This window comes from Papaver somniferum, chromosome 6, assembly GCF_003573695.1.
Source record: "Papaver somniferum cultivar HN1 chromosome 6, ASM357369v1, whole genome shotgun sequence".
Classification (NCBI taxonomy): domain Eukaryota; kingdom Viridiplantae; phylum Streptophyta; class Magnoliopsida; order Ranunculales; family Papaveraceae; genus Papaver; species Papaver somniferum.
In genome coordinates, this window is record NC_039363.1 from 160,221,789 (window position 1) to 160,242,555 (window position 20,767).

General features: G+C 34.2%; 1 protein-coding gene and 1 long non-coding RNA gene across 6 annotated transcripts; both read right to left on the bottom strand.

The window, feature by feature from the left end:
- Positions 1-1,806: 1,806 nt before the first annotated feature.
- LOC113289917 lies at positions 1,807-8,075 on the bottom strand. 5 transcript variants are annotated; one of them, XR_003331261.1, is made up of 6 exons: positions 7,794-8,075; positions 7,258-7,383; positions 5,790-5,981; positions 4,077-5,453; positions 3,844-3,896; positions 1,807-3,629 (listed from the first exon to the last, which is right to left on the bottom strand). It is a non-coding gene; the product is annotated as an uncharacterized LOC113289917 (long non-coding RNA). The 5 variants fall into 5 exon arrangements; XR_003331262.1 differs by having other exon boundaries at positions 1,807-3,473; positions 3,556-3,629; positions 3,844-5,453; XR_003331260.1 differs by having other exon boundaries at positions 1,807-2,223; positions 3,376-3,629; positions 3,844-5,453.
- A 1,769-nt stretch (positions 8,076-9,844) lies between these two features.
- On the bottom strand, positions 9,845-10,741 carry LOC113291714. Its single transcript, XM_026541212.1, has 3 exons — positions 10,608-10,741; positions 10,423-10,519; positions 9,845-10,345 (listed from the first exon to the last, which is right to left on the bottom strand). Exons 1-3 carry the CDS (start codon positions 10,739-10,741, stop codon positions 9,845-9,847), a joined length of 732 nt encoding a protein of 243 aa, XP_026396997.1.
- Positions 10,742-20,767: the final 10,026 nt, after the last annotated feature.

Here is a 20,767-nt window from a genome sequence, read left to right on the forward strand (position 1 = left end):
AGCATTTTACTGTCACGTGATAATAGATGAGTTGTAGAATTTTTTACTGTGTTTTTTATTCCGCCAGTCTCATTCATTTCCAAACATTGGTTAAACGTGATGTTGTTACAGTCTTTTCCTAATTTTTGATATTGTCTAAACTTTGTCAGCTTGTGTTTTGTATTCTCTTTTCGTTGTACATATATACGATCCTATTGTAATGATATTTAATCCAATCTTTTATAGATTTATACAATTCAATCGGATAATACTACAAAAACATGGTCTCATACCCATACCTTTCTCCATGTATTTATCATCAGAATCCATTAATGAAATCGGGTATTTTAAGATACTTAAAGTCGTATTAGCTTTCCTATTTCCAGGTTTATTCGATTTTGTTGCTATTATATGTTTATAGCAACAACAATAACCATGATGAATATTTATATGTAAGTATTAATGAGTAGAGAAACAGGTTTTGTTCTGACAACTTTTCCCGCACCAAGTTACATAAACCAAAGCAATCACCAATATCTCAAATTCCATAAGAAACCAAAATAGAGTTTGCTGAGAGCTATTCAGTAATGGTGTACAATACAATTAGTCGAGAGTTATTCATTAATATTTGATTCCACACTTTAACTCTATATGTTTCCATCTCTATGTATTAGTGATGATATCCGGTGTAACTATAGGTTTCATTTGTTTCTATAACCATTCTTCTTTCCTTTAGATATTATAGATCTCTCATGCTTTCCGGTGAATTTGATGTGAATGACTATATCTAGAAATTCTTTTCAGTTCTTATCAGCACCTTAGTTTCTTCTATCTTAGCATTCGTTTTTCCAAAATTCTTGTTTACATATTTCAAAAAGTGTTGTATAACCGGTTTTCTATATGAAAACATAATTTTAATTCAAGTTTAAAGAAAAACTAAAGTACCCTAAGAATATATTCGAATAACAAATTTAAGTTTATACAACCCAATCATACCTTTCATCTTTGTGTGTTGTTTTTCACTTATAGCTAAATAAATCCTCATGAACATTGTATAAAATTTATCAAAGAATTAAAAACACGATGCATTCTGTTGCTATACTTGGTTCCAAGTTCCACTTTAATTGGAGCCACAAATCATGACCAACATGAGATATGACACTTTTCAAGTTTCTGTAATCCATAGCTAATATTGTTATCGGTAAGCATGAAAATTTTAGCCTGGTCAAATAACAATATATGTGGGAGTGAGCACCCAACTACATGGTTGAGAACCATGTGTTCTTCCATTTGAGCTAAGACAGCCAGTACCATTTTATAATGTAATTGGGATTTAACCAAATGATACTTAAGCTAAAATAATTCATAACTATATCAAGAACAGAGTTTACCCACTGCTTCCGGCACGTATATTACCCCAACAATATAATCCAAAGAACTCCATTACTAAGGAATAACATGATAATTAATTTTATCTCATATCAAAAAATGGGGATCAGAAGTCCAAACTGATGCCACCATTGATACTTGCAGAAGCAGCAAATTGAAATTCGCCAGCAGTAACACTCCATCTAGCAAGGAATTAATGTGGAGAGGCTTCCGGGGTTGCTTATTCTCTGATAAAGGTACCATTTTCATAATGTAATCCATGCTACGCACCGGGTACAATGGAAATTGTCCTTATTTGGTGAGGCAGCCCCTGGTCAAAAAAGGATTTTTACCTAGCAATGTATAATAAAGGCACAATCATCATTTAATAGATTAACAATCAATCAGAACCTAATCAACTACCGTTTAAAGTTTAAAGTGTCGGAAATTCAAAAATCATTTTAAAGAGAGTAAATTTAAAATTAACGGAGATTATATTCAACTCCCCAAACACCTCCTTACTCTCCTCCCCATCCAAAGTGTCATCATCTGCACCTCTCATTAATCCATTTCTTTTCTTCACCTAAGTTTGGGAGGTAAGTAAGGATGTGTTTGGGGAGTTGGTAATTACAATCCATAAAGGAATTTCAGAAATGAATTGTCATCACATTAGGCTGATCAGTCTCTTGGACCAACTCCTTCAGTTTTTAACTTGGCTGCCTCTCAAAAAGTTTAAACATAACATCTTCCAGTTCCCCGCGGCCCTTTTTTAAGGTTTGATGGCTTAATCGGCGTTGATTTCTTTCCCAAGAATATATTATAAGAGAAAGCTCCAGCTCCACCATTGAAATTACAGCTCCATCGCACATGGTTACACTATTCATAAGAGCAGACTCCTCAAATGGTTACAGCAGGCTCGTTAAAGTTCTAAGTAATGCTAAAAGGGATAACACCCTAATTAGAAATGTCCGTGTTGAATTGGTAAATGTTACAGATTATAAGATTCCATTCTTAAAGGAATAACACCTAGTACAAAACCGAATACTAAAGAAATCTCAAACACTGAAACGGTTTCAAATATGTAAATTCATTAGCAAACTCTGCTCACAGAGTATATGAATACCACAAATTTCAGGCACACGAAAGGGTAAGTTCACAGAACCACAACAAATAAAGCCTTCAAAATGGAAATACAGATTAATATACTTCAATTGTATCAAGACTGGCACTTAAGACGTGCATGCCGACACTATTCGCTATAGTTGTAGTACGCAATTGACATGCAAATAGCATAACGGTTACTAATAAAAGACTGAATCTGGTGTGGATCGAACACACAACCTTCTAACTTGATGTCAGACGCACTACCATTGTGCCACAGACACAATTCATTTATAATGAACCAGTTTGAACCATGAAACTTTGTTCTAAAAGAAATTAAACATGTCAAAATCACAAATCTAAAGGTAAAAGTAGAACAGCACTGCTGCTTCTGCGAATCTACCAAAACATAAATGGCACCTTTATGGCTGAGCATAAATAAATTACGTTTCATCAAAAACATGCAAGTTTGATTTTCGTACTCTGTTACTTCAACCAACATAACGAAATTAGTTCCTACCAAGTTTTCAAGTAATAGTGACAGCTGATGGGAATACCAAAAAATATTCAGATATATGAACTCATACTTCTACGTTTTCTTATAATTTTTTAATATATCTAGCCATCTATTGTACTTGAGGAACACATGAAGTTCAGTAAGTTGAAACTGGCCTATCTAACTTCTATCAAGCAACAATTAATCATTCTTTCACTATATTCCAAAAATGGGACGAAAATGATACAACTCGCAGTGAACTCTTCGTATCTGGTTGTGGGTTTGTGCACATTTTATATATACTGAGTAGAGTACTATTCTAGAGATTAAAAACTAAGAGCTCATGAGGCTAGAGATTAGTAACTAAGAGCTCATGGGGATATGCATGATTGATCAATTTTGTGCGTAAAGATCATATGTATTACTATTACCTCCATTAGTTTCAGCTGCAGTTACTACACAACCATCAGCTAGGGAGTTATCTGTTCTCAACCAATCTTATTGTACATTGCATCGGTCACTTGATGAGCTACAGTTCATGCATCAATCAGCATGCATTGCATGTTTATGTAACTGTTACACTTCGTAAGAATCTAATTCAAGTGAGTTACCTCCAGAATGTATCTGGGACACCAACAATGGCTTCTATCTTCAACGCTCACAATCAGACCAACTTGGTACCCCACTGCATGACAGTTTTGTGAGTTAATATCAATTAAGAGTTGAGCATGATAAATTTATTCAGAGCACATATCTTGTGTAATAATTCTATACTGCTAAATGTCAATACGTGTATTCTAAATTTCTATTCTAAATTTCTAATGTTGGTGATAGTTTGTTTGTTCAGCTTTGCCCAAAACTCTTTGAGATTTACATATTCATTGGTGATGGATTGTTACCTGGCTGGGCTACCAATCTCATTGTAAGTTCTCTTTGAATCATAAATGCATACCTAAAAAAAGGTATTCATGTGAGTAACTTAGGATTGAGATGAGAAGATATTTGAATAGAGATGTGGAAATTAAACACAAATATCGAAGAACGACAAATCAACTTTAAGCACGTCTCCTTAATAACTTTGTAACATAAGAATTGCAAAAAAATAAAAAAATAAAGTTTAGTTCCACTGAACCTTCCCAACCCACACACATCCTTTCAATTTTTTACCCATCAGAAGTATAACAGCTTCAAATATCATTTCTATAGATTAACACCAAAACACAGATTAGACAGAAAAGCAAAGAAAAAGATACAAATAATGCCAGATTAGATAAAACAAACAGGAATTATCTCTAATGAAGACGATCATAATCCTTATGAGTTTCCCACAAACTGATTGCTGAAGTTTACATAATACTGATACTTAATACCGAGTGTCAGGCAATGGGTGCACATTAGCCTCAAACATCATTATGAGGGAAAACTTCACTGGAAACTTCATTATGAGATGTAAAAAATATCACCTAAAAAGAGATAAAGAAAGTAAAAGTGTGATTACCACATAAATATTTGAGTATTTCGAAATTATGCGATATCTGACATTAGAGGTCCCATTGGCACAATATCTAGACATCAGAAAAGTAAGGGAGCTTCTGCTTAATAAAGTCGATAATGCAGACAAATTATATAAAAAAATGCATTGGACTTCTATGATATGCATTTACGAAAAGTTGTCTTTGCTCGATGATGTGCACGGTAACATATTTGAAAGCGTGAACTCCAATCCATTTAGGTCTTCCACGGATACAACTCTGACTATTATCTAATTGTAAAAATTAGGTTACTTGGTTCCTATTGGTCCACTGGTGTCCATTATTTGGGACAATTTTTTCCGAACAGGAGAAAATACCAAGTTCATGCAAGTTTTGATTTTCTATGGGTTTATAATTGATACATAGCTATTGTTACCTACAAAATAAACCGAAAAACAAAGACAAAATCCTACTAAACTAACAGTAACACTATTGAAATGAGGATAATACTATTGAAATCCATATTCTGATCCAAGCTATTGCCTGACCCTGTTTTCTACATCTAGATTATAAAAAGTACATACTTCTGCCAACCTGTTATAGCATATATATCATGTACATTACTTAATTGTTCGTAGAAAACATGGAAACCGACTGTGCATGAATCAAATCAAAGCTTTTATAAGATATGAAGGAAGAAATTGATAAGAAACTCTACTAAGACAAAAAGTGATTGAGCAACTGAAATTCTCACCAACCGTTGTCATTGTATAATTTATCCATGATAATTATCACAGCAATACCTTTTGATTGCACAAACAGTCTTAATTCTAGGTTCTATCAAGCTGTTTCACCATTTCTTTGGCAAGTAGTTTTAGTTGATCACATCCAATGTCCTTGCAATCGCCCAGTAACTTATAGAACCTTCTTTTCCTCAACCATAAGAAATTCACTCACTCTAGAAGTGAAGACAGTTAAATAAGTTACTGAGTGGCTGTAAGAAGATTAGCTACAGAAGCTCATGAAAAGCCTGATACCTGCAAGAGAAGTACACTAAAGACATCAGTTTAAGTACTCAAAATTACATAAAATTAGAAACACTCATTCACAAATTATAGAAAAACAATAAAATAAAAGAAGAACTCTAGCTCCTCTTGTTGTGATGTCAAATAATACAGAGCATTGTTCTACAAACATTTCAGATTTCTACAAACCCTAACGGATAATGAAAGAGAACACGGTTCTCAAATCTGGCTTTTGGTTTCTGTTTGAAAATTGCCAAATTATATTTTTCCTCTATCGAATATTGACCTATATGGTGTTTCACTATTAAGCAAATTAAACAAATTAATTAAACATAAGGCAATACTTACCACAAATAACCTTTTTAAAAGAGACGATTGATCTCGCAGACTCCATCAAGGAATGAAGCATCGAGTAAACTATTTCCAAGGCAAACTTTAGCGAGAGACCTACCAAGTTCCCTATAAGAACAGTATCCCATCAACCTAGATGGATCTGAGGCAAACTGAACTACATATGAAGCACCCAGCTTCTCCAAATCACTGGGAAGACATGAGAGAATCAATCATGCATTGGGAACCAACCATTGATTAGCAGTCAAAGATTGACGCAAGGATTTCGAGGTTAAAACTATATCAAATAGAGATGTGAACATTAACAGCTTAAGGATTTCTATGACATGAATTCTTAAGAAACTCTAATTAAGACGCAAGGTTATCCTTGCGACTCCAAAAAGATTTCTAAGACATGAATATTAAGATTAACAAAAAACAGTGAGTATTAAGAAACTGTACATGAGACGCAAGGTTATCCTTACAAAACTAACATTGTAAAATCCCAGATACAGCCTATTTCTTTGCAATATCTAAGGTTGAGGTTCTATTTTTGATTTGGTCTTGTAAACTACATGCTGCATACATTCTGTACAGATTAGGAATGAGTTTTTCTTGCATATTTCAGGAACCATGGACACATAATTAGATAATTTCAGAAGATAGAGCATTATTTTCCCGAATGGAAAAGAAAAAATCATATACACCCCTTGTGACGCAGAATTCTTACAACTTCCCTAAGCAGAAGGATCAATTGGTTCTTTCGGAAAAACATAAAATGGTAAAGAGGTGGTCTGGAAGTGAAACCTATATAATCTATCATGAGTCAGTGGATTCTGACACACTCGGTCAAGTTTTAAAAGGGTTGCGAAGCCCAGTGTTTCTCTAATTATGTATATGCATGTGAATCTCTGCCAAAGTATAGGTTTGAATTACATTGGTCTTTATTTGGAAGCCAAAATTAGTACTAAAAGGTCAAGACAACATTCCAGAAAACTTCCACTGAATTATACATATAAATGGTTACTTCGCTACCCCTTAAAAGCTATTAAAAGACTTGTGAGGAGTTTTGATTGTCTTAAGTTTTCATATAACGATTCTTTAATTGAAACAGCTACCTATAAAATATGTGAACTTCAGGAGTTTCTTTTCGAAAGCATTATGTTGCATACAACTATAGAAAGAACAAAATTTAAGATGGGACTTGAGAACCCCGCACACTGTTAATGTATATGAACTCTTCAACTACTAAAAGAATAAGAGCTACCCACAATGATGGTTTAAACATCCTTACCAGGATTCAAGCATAAACGAAAAAACAGAACACACAAAACCGAAATATTATTCAACTACCTCCAAAAAGAATGCAGTTGTAGCTAAGACGCAACCTATAAACTAACTGTTGAAACCTAGAAAGAGAGGGAAAATAACACCGTATAGAGATCAAAAACGACATAGTACGTAAATCTTTTGCAAGTATGCTTACCTTTGTTTAAAATCCTCAACCTCGCTGACATCCAAGCATGACTTTGTTTTCCATGATAGTTTAAGAGTTCAGTTAACAACAATTCAAAAATATTAATCATCCAATGCAAACTGGATAAAATCCTACCTGAAAATAAAAATAAAAATAAACCAACCACAAATCCAAGTTAAGCCAATCAATACAAAACAGAGAAAAAGAAAACCCAAAAGGATAAGAAAATAAACCGGACTATCCAAGACTGTATAAACCTAATTTCCAATCACAAAAACCTATTAATGTAAAAGATCCAGAAATTTCTTGCAATTAATAATCAGACTCTTAATACATGGATTCCCAATCATTTGAAGCCAGAAAATTGAAAAAACACAATAATAGGATGCAAAAATACTAATTCTTACCTAACCCTAGACGAAAAATAAAAACCGTAACAAATTGATCCGAAATTGATCATAGATTCTACACTAAGATCCAAACCAAACGGATAAAAAATCACTGTGTAGTTTAATCACGCAATAGAGAAGGGATTAGGGTAATACCTTGGAAAGATTTACATAGAAGAAGAGGGGTTTTTTAGTATTAGATACTTCAATTCGATTCTTCTTGTGTGAATCGTTGATGTTGAGGTTAGTTACTCCATCAATAACGTCCTCCATTGTGATTAAAGAGAGAAAACTTATACCTAATTCCAGACAGAGCAAACTAACATGGGTGTATTGAATTAGGATTTATATGGATATTTAACAATCAAACTCCCGGGTATTCAATTAAGATGCGTAAGAATCATTAAATATCCATAGTATTTAATTAGGATTGTTTTAGATTCCACAAATATCCTAGGTATTCAATTTATTTAAGATTTATTAGAATAGTTAAGGGACAAGATATATATGGATTTTTATGGATATTTGTAGCCAAAATATCCATATGTATGTTATTATCTCATATCCATCTTAACCCAAATCACAAGAATTTCATGAATTCTTATGTACATTTATTTTTTATCACAACATGCTATATTTTTCAACACCACCACCACAACAAACCACCACCACCACCATACACCACAAACCAACCCAAGCACAACCACCACCATCGACCACCGCCTCCATCACCAATAATTTTCCCTCCACCACCATCACCGCCACACACCAACCACCACCGCCCACGCCCACCACCATCACCGCCATCGCCACCACCACACATATCAACCACCACCGCCCACCACCACCCCCACTTTTGGATATATTTTTTTTGAAGGAATCATAATGGCCTTGGTTTTTTCAAATATATTAATAATTGGTAACATACTTCAATTTTCAAAAAGCAAACTACTCCTAAGACAATCTATTATAATCCAGAATCATGTATCTATAAGAATCTTAAAGATTCTTTAAGAAACATTATAAATACATTAGATTCGGGGAAAACTAATATCTAATTTTATCTAGATAAATCCTGATCCAATACACCCCTGTAAAAAAAAAAAAAAAAAAAAAAGGAAACTTATAAAGTACCCCTGTTTTTAAATTTACACTTCAAAAGTACCCCGTTTTTGACATTTTTTTGAATAAAACGTTAAACAGAAAGTTAGAGATGTTAAACTCCACGTGGCACCTACATAAAGTCTTAAAAGCCCCTCTGATTTGAACAGGTTAGAATCCGACACAGTCGACTCAGTGACTCAACTCACTGCTGTGATAAACATTCATACCTGTACAAGACCTGATTGTGAAAGTACTTCATTTATAGATGTTTCAAAATAACACAACATAACATTATTGTGCATATAAAAGCCTGATGAAACTGCATCACTAAGAGTTTTCATCCAAAAACCATTCAAAAGGAAACTACAATTCAACAAGACACAAGTAAACTGCTGCAGATTATCATCAATTTGTCTTGGTGTACTTCTTTGTCTTTGTAAAAGTTTGCCTGAGTCATTTTCTGGTTCTTTGTCGTAGATGGGGCTGCAGCTGCAGCAGATGCTTGAGATGATTCCCCCCTTCCAACTTGTCTTGTTTTTCTTAGTTTTACCTTTTGCAAAAATGGGTGCAGGTGTTTGACTACTGGTGAAGGTAGAACCATCTACTTGAGTTCTTGGACTCTTTGCCTTAGGATTCTGACCAACATCACCACCTGCACATGTTGATCTGTTATGACCATTTGAACCAAAAATGCCACAAGAATAAGTCATGATCTGTGTTTTAGGTTCATCCCATGCTCTCCTTCTCTTAACTCTAGGTCTTCCAGTTTTCCTGATCTTGAGAGCAGGCTGCAAGTCTATCTTTTCATGTTCCTCCAACTAAAGAACAATAAAGTAATAGATAAAAAGAGAACCCTAAATGAAACAATGCAAATTAATTTCAAATATTGCATAAATAACTGGTTAAAATGCATTATTCAAATTTGTACCTCAGGCCAGTCATCTTTTCCAATAAATGGAGCAATAACAGGTGCATATGTGGCCATGTATGCATCAACAGTATAATACTTAGAGCATTACCTGCCAACACATAAGCACATAAATGGTTAGGTAAAGAAATAACTTAAATGTTAAAGTTTACAAACAAGAAATATTAAAGTTAACTTAGTTTGTCCAATCTGGCCTCAATGACTTCAAATAGCAAACTGCATGCTGGCGAACAAAACCTCTCATTTTCCATTGAAGACAATTAAATTGTTTTGTTTCCAAGTTAACAACAAAAACTGCTTTGCTACCTACATTTGTAACCTCATATAATTTTCCCAAAACAGATGGTAGAACATCAAATGCACCAACTAACTTTAACATCTTCCCAATCAATTTCATTGCTTTTGGAACCAATTTTTTAGGATTCCATGTTGTACTCTCTGTCGTTCTCTTGTGAAAAAGACCCATAACCATCTGATTGTAAAGGTCTAATAGTTTACAGATTGGTTTGTCCCTAAGATTTTTTTCCATGGAATTGAAGGACTCACTAAAGTTATTGTTTAGGTGTTCACATTTACTAGTGTCATCAAAGAAAGTCCTAGACCGAGACTCAACACCAGCATCTTCTAGGTACTTCACAGCCAAGGGATTTTCCTGCCTTATCTCTTCCATGTGTTTCTACATATAAGATACAAATATAAGATATATAACAAAAGAACATACAATATTACATGATATATAAGTAACATATTTACCTGGAAATGCTTGATTTTGTAACATTTTGTTGCATTCCATAGTGAGGCATACAGTTTTTGTCCCTTGTAGTGTTTCTTGAAATTCGAATATAAGTGCCTGAAATCAGAAACAAGAATTAAGTCAGATCTCACACCAAAATATTTCAGTTCAAAGTAGTTATAATGTATAAGAAATGTAAACAAACCTCCAACAATATCTGTGATGTGCTTTAGGGGACACAACTTGAACACCTTCAAGTATCCCTTTATGCCTTTCTAAAATGAAGGTCAGAGGCATTGGATGTGCATTAAGTTTATCTCTCAAGTCAGTGAGAAACATTATCCAATTCTCAATTGTCTCATAGTTGCAAACCCCTATTCCTAATGTTACCAATCCATTTTGACCATCTAATCATGTTGCAGCCATCAACACACCACCACATTTACCATTCAGATGGCAAGCATCAAGCCCAACAATTGATCTACACCCTTCCTTCCATCCTTTTATAGCTTCAGCAAAACTGATGGTCACTGACTCAAACCTCATGTCAGTATGGCAATATGAGAAGTTTGCAACTGAACCAGGATTGGTATGAGTCACCATCTTACAAAACTTTGGAATATCTTTGAAACTGTCTTCATAACTCCCATGTAGTTTTTCTAATACTAAATTCCTAGCCTTCCATGCAGTTTGGTAAGAAATTTTAGTGAGGTGAGACTTTTCGAAATCATTACAAATTTGTCTAGGTTTTGGTATACTTTCATTGAGTTATTCTTCATCTTATCCATTACAATGTCAGCTACAAATAAAGGATCTGCAGTTCTATTTCGACTATCCTTACTTCCCTTACACTTGTGCTTCAACTTCATCTGCCTAACCATAAATGTAGACTGTTTTGGTAGTTTAGAAGCAAAAACAAACCATTTACACACAACAGTTCCTCTATGGTTAAATCTATTGGCACACCAAACCCTAAGTCTTTGTTTGTCACTATTTTCAACCTTCTACTCACATTCATTCAATATACAGAAATGCTTAAGATGATTTTTGTATGATAACTTATCAGGAAATGTTATACCTACGACCATCTGTGAAGGATCCACTGGTTGAACTTCATCTCCATCATCAAACAACTCACAAGTTTCAGCATCACCATCATCTACATCTGGATTATCTTCTCTCCATTTTTTGTACCACTCAGGGTCTTTATCATCATCACCTAAACAATAACAAAGAAAACAGTGTGTTATTAATACTACAACTACAACAAAACAAATACATTAAAAATGTACCAACATTAATAGTATTTGAAAGTACCTTGGTCATTAATTTGTGTACCATCATGACTTGAATCATCACTATCTGCAGCATTGAAGTGTTAGTACAACAATAATTATTGGGGTACAAAAGTACAAAACTAGAAAATAAAGGTACAAATATTAATACCTTCATCTGTGTCGGTATCATCTTCGTCATCTTCAGTGTCTTCATCAGTAATATAAGCAGCTGCAGATGCTGAGTCTTCTACAGGATGACACTCATCCACTTCAAGGTTCTCAAGTTGAAATACAAAATCATCATTTTCTTTACATTTGTTAATCCAATATTCTGGATTAAACATATCATCTTCTTCTACTGGTGGTTCCACATCTTTCACAAATGGTTCATCATCAACTACAACTGGTTCATCATCAACTACAACTGGTTTACTACTTGAGCTTCCTCTTGAATTATTACCAACAACATTTAGCTGAGCACCTTGTGAACATTCCATCCCAAACAACTTCTTCTGCAAATCTTGGGCTTCTTCTCACTGCAGGTGACTTTGATACAACTGTTTTCTTTGGTGTGCTCATCACTGACTGCTCATTATCCATACCCCATTGCATATCAATCCTAATAACCAATTCTATACAACCTTCGCCATTTACTTTAGCTTACTCCCAAAACCAGAAAAAGGAATGATCATTCTTTAATTTCCAAGGATTTCCATTATATGACACCCATAACATGCTAACAATATCTGTATCTTCAAGACACAACCTTCGGTGAACATTTGCTCAAATACCTTGAGACTGACTTTATCTCTATCTATATGTTTCAACACAAATTCAATTTTACTCTCAATACAGTATCATCTAGTGTCTCTAAACTTCACTTTCCCCTTATCAATGTTGCCACTGAAACATACAACACACAAGGTCAATTCTCAACACACATATTAAAACATACCATCATGGTGCAACAAAAACTCACATTACAAGCAAAATCTCACTAAACTGTGCTATCCTAACATTCATCCATATCAATTTACACATCAATTTTATATATCATACAACATTAATCAGTTTACATGTCAATTTTACATCCTCTAAACCTAATTTGTATCAACCCATCTTCTATTCTCCTCAAACATCATCTTTTTCATCTTCAATTTCATCTGATGTAGCTTCTCCAAGTTATTCTTATGAAACCCTAGCTTCTCAGTTTACATCAAACCACTTCAGATTATCAATTGAACAAATACCCTTATTTCAATCAACTAAACCTGACTCCAATTTTTTCCTTAATCATCACCTAAATCGAATTTCCCCTGCAACTCAGAAAACCCTTTCGGTTGAATTCTAAATCAACTACTCAAACACTACTACCAACAGCAACTGATATCTCAATCTCATAATCCTCACAGAATCGCCAGAGGCGAAGAAAATAAGAGAAGAAGATAGAAAAATCAAAAAGAACAGAAAAGAGATCGACAAAAAGAACAGGGGAACCAAATTGCGTGTATTTTTATGGGTACTAATATTTGTTTATGGAAAAAAATATATTTATAGGGATTAATTTTTGGGTAATGTCTTTTTACGGATACTAATATTTATTTATTTTGAAAACCCTAACTTTTCAGATTCGATTCTTCATGGACAACAGAGAAAAAACAGAAATAATCATGCAAACAGTGAAATTCGTATCATATCGAAGCACTTTATAAAAGAAAAAGCATTGAAAACACTTTAACAGAGCATGCAAGTACAAATCCAAACAAAAAAAAACAAATTTAGGATTTCTAAAATGTTACCAGGACATGACCTTCTGCTTTGCCTCCATCGAGAAAATGAGTTTTGGCGAGTCTTTAATAAATAAAATCAAAAACTAAAAGGGAACAACTGTTTCTATTGATTGAAGATTGAAAAAGATACACAGAGTCAGTTTCAGTTGTCCCTTTTCTCTTCTCCAAACGAACAGATAACGAAAAGTAAATGAGATATTTTTTTCTCTCTCTATCTCTTTAGGTTTAAGATAAGGATCGTTTGGTAACTTTGCAACATTTTTTTGACCGGGTAAAACAGGTTTGACTAACTAGTGTGACGCCTTCCCTTTTTTATAACTTTGGGGGCACTTTTAAAATTTTGTAAATATCGGGGACAAGAAAAAAACGACCCCAAAAAAACGGGTGTACTTTATAAATTTTCTCAAAAAAGAATTGAACGAACACATAAAGTGTATTGTTTGTTCACCAGCATCCCCCAGAATTGAGAAACTCCATCCGGAACATCTCGATATAGGTGGGGCTAGTAGGAGTCCCTTTCATTCTCCGTTTACAGTAAAAATTGGTACGAATTGTTAAAACCGTGAGTCTTTCATAGTTGTCCAGTAGATACTCCATCCGGAGCCTTCCGGCCCCGGCTCAACCTCTCTTTTTTGTGTACATAATTTACGACTACATAACAACGCTAATTGCACAATAAAACGTAAAATCCGTCATCTAATTCTAGTCTGATTGTTACCTTTGTATTTGGGAGTAGTTTTATATTACCATTGTCATTACTTGTTTACATTGGAATGAAATACAAAAAAACGGAAAACTATAATCGAATTAAATAGCTTTTGTATTGTTATTATCACTCGAAAAATAAAAATTGCAGCTTGTCAACTGCATATTAATTTCTCAGAGGAAGTATTGTTATCAAACACCTATTCAACTACATCAACATGCTAAACCTGAAATCAGTATTCCTTTGCATAATGGACCTATATGAAAAAAACTATGATCTGTGCACCTTAAACGTCCTTCAGATCAGAAGGTGTACAGAGCCATTCTATACATCCGGTTGAAACTTTAACACCTCGTACTATTACAACTAAAAGTGATTGTACATACAATTATCAAAAATAGGTATGTTAGTTGGAATACCTTAGTTAAAATAAATAACTAAGAGTTTGGTATGAGTTTGTAATTTGGTATGTACTTTTTTTTTGGTGGAGGTGGAGGGGGGTGTCTTGTTTTTATTTTATATCTATCAAAAGTAATTAACATATATGTATTGTGTTTGTAAGAATACCTTGAGTACTAAACACTAATGCAATATATGCTTGAATCTTTCATGATTTCCAATTGTTTCTATTTAAGAATAGAATTTAAAAGATAAAGTGTACTTAGTATATCAACAAACGTTAATTGACATGAGCTTGTTCTTAATGACAGAAAAAAAAAAGAATTCAATACAACTCCGTTATAATTGTGAGACAAACTATTTAAACGAGTAGTCAGTAAAGGTCAAAAAACGAAAAAGACATGGATATTTATAGGAACCAATCGACTTATTAATCCAAGAGATATGCCTTTTCTTTTTGAGGGTCGTAAGGAGTATGTAGCCATTTTTGAAACTCCATGCGATTCCAATATTCCTGTTCGGGAAAAACCATTCGATCTATAAAGTGATGAATTCTCATTAGTGCATTCACGCTTCACGGTTTTTGTATACCTATTTGGTAACTTATTATTCTTTATAATAGTAAATTTAATTTGGGTGGCTCACCAGGTATTTTTTGAAATACTAATATACATTGGATTTTCATCTTTTGTAAAAGCACATGATGTCAAGTAGAATCCAGCATTATGTAGGCTCTTTATGCCCTACTCTGGTCCATTTTCCTTGCAAAACAAACTTTCACCAGATAGTGATATCTATCTACCTGTATCCCATCCGTCGATCTCATCACTTTCCACCATATTATTGTTATATCCTTAGCAGCAGCAACAGTTAACGATTCCCTCCTTCACAATACACTGTCTTTTATTGAACTTTTTTAAACGAATATTTGGCAAGCCAATTTATAATTGCAAAGTATGCCTTGGCATATACATATTTTCAACTTGATTTAAAATTTCTGCGAGATACATCCGCTGATCTTCGTCATAATATTTAGAAGAAGAAGATATATAATCATTGCTCAAGTATACGTTCTCTTCTTGTTTAAAGAGTGAAACCATATGCTTATTTATTCCAAGCACATTACCTATGACAGTTGCTCAACCTATGATTAGTGTCATGCATCACGTAGTCTCCAATAAACATTGATTTATTGTCATGCATCACGTATTCAACACATGGTTTTTGTCTTGGTATATTCCGTGAAAACACTTTAAAATGTCATTAATATGTTTATGTTATCCAGGTATCCCATTGATAAAGTCCATTTTATGTTATCCAGGTATCGTCGTTGATATTTCTTAAAAAAAAAATCCTCGTGCCTTTTTTTATTCCTTGACTCCTTGATAATTGAATAGTAACACTAATTATTTTTTAATTCGTTGACTCCTTGATAATTGAGTGGTGATGTTGATTAAATGTGAACATCGTCCACGTATTAGGTGAAAATCAATAGTCAAAGTATAATTTGACTTACATGAGCGATGCTGAGCGTGAACATGAGAAGGATTTTTGAGAAGTGCAACCATAAAATGCCAAAATTAAGAAACCCAGAATAATGTTGGAACTCTAAACAACAACCACGTATGTCTAATATGTATTCATCAACAATGCAATTACTTATTAAATGAGCTAATTCTTGACACTTGGTACATCTTGTAATTGATAATTGATTTTCAATGACACTTGGCATATAACTCAAGATCCCCTTATCCATTTTTCTTTTAAGCATTGTATAACTCTTGCATAATGCTTGACACATCGTAAGTATAATTGGATGTATAACCATTATCAACATCTGACTATAAAAGGAACAACATCCATCCACATTAAACATTCATGACATATTTGGTTGGAAGGAACAACATTTGTATGGTTTTTTTAAGTCAATTACAAACTATTATATCTTTCCCATTGTTTAGGATACTATGACTTGGATATCCAGCTGCATCCAAAAATATATGATCATGTACCTTTGGTCAACCTTTACTATACTTAAAATAGGGAGATTTGTTCCATGTTATTCCTATACGGTACTTTTTTTAATGTTCAAAATAGATTTGGATCAGTTTTTTCATCTAAAAATTTAATACAAGTAAATCACAAACTTGTTCCACTATTCGTGAATTGTGCCGTCTCTTGGTATTCAATCATTGCAATAGAACTGTATACTACTTTAAATCCAAAACCCACAGACTAATTAGCGGCGGATAACCACAAATTGTAAGAAAATTGTCTTACAACAACAACTTTTGGAACTTATGGTTGAAATTAAGTTTTACATATACTAAGATGTATTGTCTACTATGGTGTTCATAAACACATGAAAAATAGTCCAAAACAAATGGTCTTTTAAGAAAATGTCGTTTCGTAAGTCATATTGAGTGAAATTAATCAAAAAAAAAATGTATTTGAATTAATTTTAAAATTTAAGCTAAGAATTCGAAGATAGACATAAAACAACTGGTCCATTATGATTATAACAAAGAATTTATGTTCTATGTCCTTAAAATGGTGAGTACGTTGTGGTTCATACATTTAACGAAATTAAATAGCAAATTTAGAGACATGATTTCTCAAAAGTGAAATTAAATCATAAAAAATTATCGCCCAGGTACGCATAATCAAGATCATCTACCTTATTAACTTTGCTAACATCATTGTTGGCCGGATATTATTTTTTTTGTAAAGAATGATTCCATACTTGTATAGTTGAGTTCTATTTTCAATCCAAATCCATTAGCTCATGTGCGCCCCTTACCTGCAACTCCCCCACCCCATGAATGACTAATGACCTATGTTTCTTGATTATATGTCCAGACGTTTTCCAAGGTAATTCGCAAAAACTCTAGATCTTTCAACCCTTTTATATTCTTTTGATCTTATAAAATTAAGTATTTTCATATCCCAGTGACTATCTAAATTAAGGCTTGGAAAAGAACATCAAAGTCATCCCAAATAATAAAAGTTTATATTACGAATTATGGACTCCCTAGCAACTAATCCAGCAAACCTTTTACATTCATATTCTTATACTTACTCAATATAATAACTTGTCTTTGAAGAGAGTTAAAGGTGTGCAGATATACCAAATTTTACCATCCAGTATACTAAACATACAAACATAACCTTTAAATTGTGAGGGTAATGTGTTAGGTTATAACAACTGGTAAGAAGCCTAACAAGACTGAAGGAAGTAATCTGAAAAACAAGTTGCGCCTCCTTTCTTCTCTATATTTTTCATGAACTGAAAGAGGTACAAAGGGTCACCCTAAACTGAGATCTAACTTCAGGTACACATCACAACCGTCCACTGATACTCTACTTAATGTTAACTTAAACGACTATTTAAGATAATTAATAACTGGATTATCTACTAATTAAGCGTACGAAACATGTACGGAACTTTTATGCTATTCGCACCCATTATTAGCTACTGGGGCACCCTTTCTACTAGCCATGCTATGACAATACCTTCCCCTGCAGAGAATCCTTGTCCTCAAAGATTAAAGTCAGAAAAATGCGATTTGATGTTGCTAGCATCCTTACAAGTACTGTCTTCTGGTAGAGAGTTAGACCATTGTATGAGGTGTTGTGGGACTGAAAAGTTGTTACGGACTATAACCCTTTCTCCTAAGAGATCAATGGGTTTCATGATGATTTGCCCCTGCTGATCAGTCAATGGGAGCTGAGGAGAGGAAGTAATTATGGTACCAATATTCTTCTTGAGCTAGGAGACGTGAAACACATGATGTATCCTTGACTCAGAGGGAAGTTGTAGACAATTTAACGGGCCCATAATATTTGGCTGACAATTTCTGGTTTTTCCTTAGTGTCACTGATGTTTTTCTATAGGGTTGAAGTCTGAGGTAGACCATATCATCCAATCGGAAACTCCTATCGGTCCTCTTCATATCATCAAAATACTTCATTCTCTCCTGTGACTTCTGTAATGAATCCTGGAGCATAGTGATTATTTTGTCTCTTTTTTTATGTAATCCTCTACATCAGTTACTAAAGAGGTGGCTTCAAGAGGGAAAGCTAAGTGTGGAGGATCATACCCATATAATTCCTTGAAGGGGGAAGTGTGTATGCTGGTATGATAGTTTGAGTTGTAAAACCATTCTACCAATGGTAACCATTTGCTCCAATCCTTGGGATTGTGACCTGTCATGCATCTGAGATAATTCTCTAGGCAAGCATTCACTCTCTCAGTCCGTCCATCAGTCTGTGGATGGTAGACAGTACTGAGCTGCAAGGAAGTCTCAATAGATTTAAATAAGTCTTGCCAAAAGTTTCTAGTGAAGATCTTGTCCCTATCTGATGTGATAGTGACTGGTAATCCATGGAGCTTGAATACCCGACTAAGAAATTCCTGAGCTACTGTTGATGCAGTGAAGGGGTGACTTAGAGCAATAACGTGGTTGTATTTAGTAAGTCTGTCCACAATGACCATGATCACCTCTTTCCTGTTGGAGTTTGGCAGTCCTTCTATGAAATCAATGGATATGTGTTTCCAGGCATGCTCTGGGATAGGTAATTGAAAAAATGGGGGTCTAACAACACCACCCAATATTTCGCTTAGCAATCTGTATGGACAAACTTGAATATACTTTTAAGAGAATCAACAAGACTCGATCAATTAAAAGTATATCAACGAGTTTATATCTCTCTCTTGATTTGATTTACTCAAGCAGGAACTGCGAGTTCTAACCAAATGCAAGGAATAACTTGGATGGTACCAAAGACCAATATCTAAGGATCAATCAATGACAATCAACAACCAAAGGTTGGATTAATCTAATTGATGATCTAACGCACAACCTGTATTATTTCAATTATAAAGATAAAACAATATAATGTGGAAATTGAAATAACACAGACACCAGAAATTTTGTTAACGAGGAAACTGCAAATGCAGAAAAACCCCGGGACCTAGTCCAGATTGAACACACACTGTATTAAGCCGCTACAGACACTAGCCTACTCCAAGCTAACTTCGGACTGGAATGTAGTTGAACCCCAATCAACCTCCCACTGATCCAAGGTACATTTATGCTCCTACGCCTCTGATCCCAGCATGATACTGCGCACTTGATTCCCTTAGCTGATCTCACCCACAACTAAGAGTTGATACGACCCAAAATCGCAGGCTTTGAAAATAAAAAAATCTGTCTCCCACAGACAAGTCTATCAAAGGATCAATCTGTCTCCCACAGATAAACCCTAAAGGTTTTGTTCCGTATTTTGATAATAATCAAGGTGAACAGGAACCAATTGATAATCCGGTATTATATTCCCGAAGAACAGTTTAGAGTTATCAATCACCTCACAACAATATTAATCGTATGGTAGAGAAACAAGATGTTGCGGAATCACAAAAAATGAGACGAAGATGTTTCTGGTTACTTTTTATATCTTGCCTATCGGAGATATCAATCTCAACCCAATCAATATGATTGTACTCGTACGATAGAAGATGCAAGATCAGATCACACAACTATGATAAAAGTAGTATCGGTCTGGCTTCACAATCCCAATGAAGTCTTTAGGTCGTTAACCTGGTTTTAGAAGAAGAAAATTAAAGGTTAAAGGAGAATCGACTCTAGCATGCAAACTAGTATCACACGTAAGGTATGGGGATTATTTTTGCACAATACTAGATGTCTCCTTTATATAGTCTTTCAAATCAGGGTTTGCGATCAATGTTAGCTTAGTAACACAGCATTTAATATTCACTGTTAGATGAAAACCTGATTTAGATTCAAGCTAATATTTCTCAACCGTTAGATCGAAAACTTAGCTTGTTACGCACACTTGGCAATGCATGCTTCTAGGTTTGTTAACCGTACCCAAACGTATGCACTTGTTGGTTCAACAATAGTTAACCAAAAGGTTAGCCATATGAGCATTTCATATCAACCACGTTCTTCTTCACCATAACTAGTTCAAATGACTTCAAATGAACTAGTTAGAGAGTTGTTCAATTGCAAGGAAATATCATGTACTACACAAGATACAATTGAAGCAAAGATGATTTGATTCACTTGAATCGGTTCATGAACTTTTATAGCCACGGTTTGCAAACTGCATTCCTTAGTCTTTTTAAGTTTAAGTTCAGAAATCATCTTCAGATATATAACCTTCTCAAGTT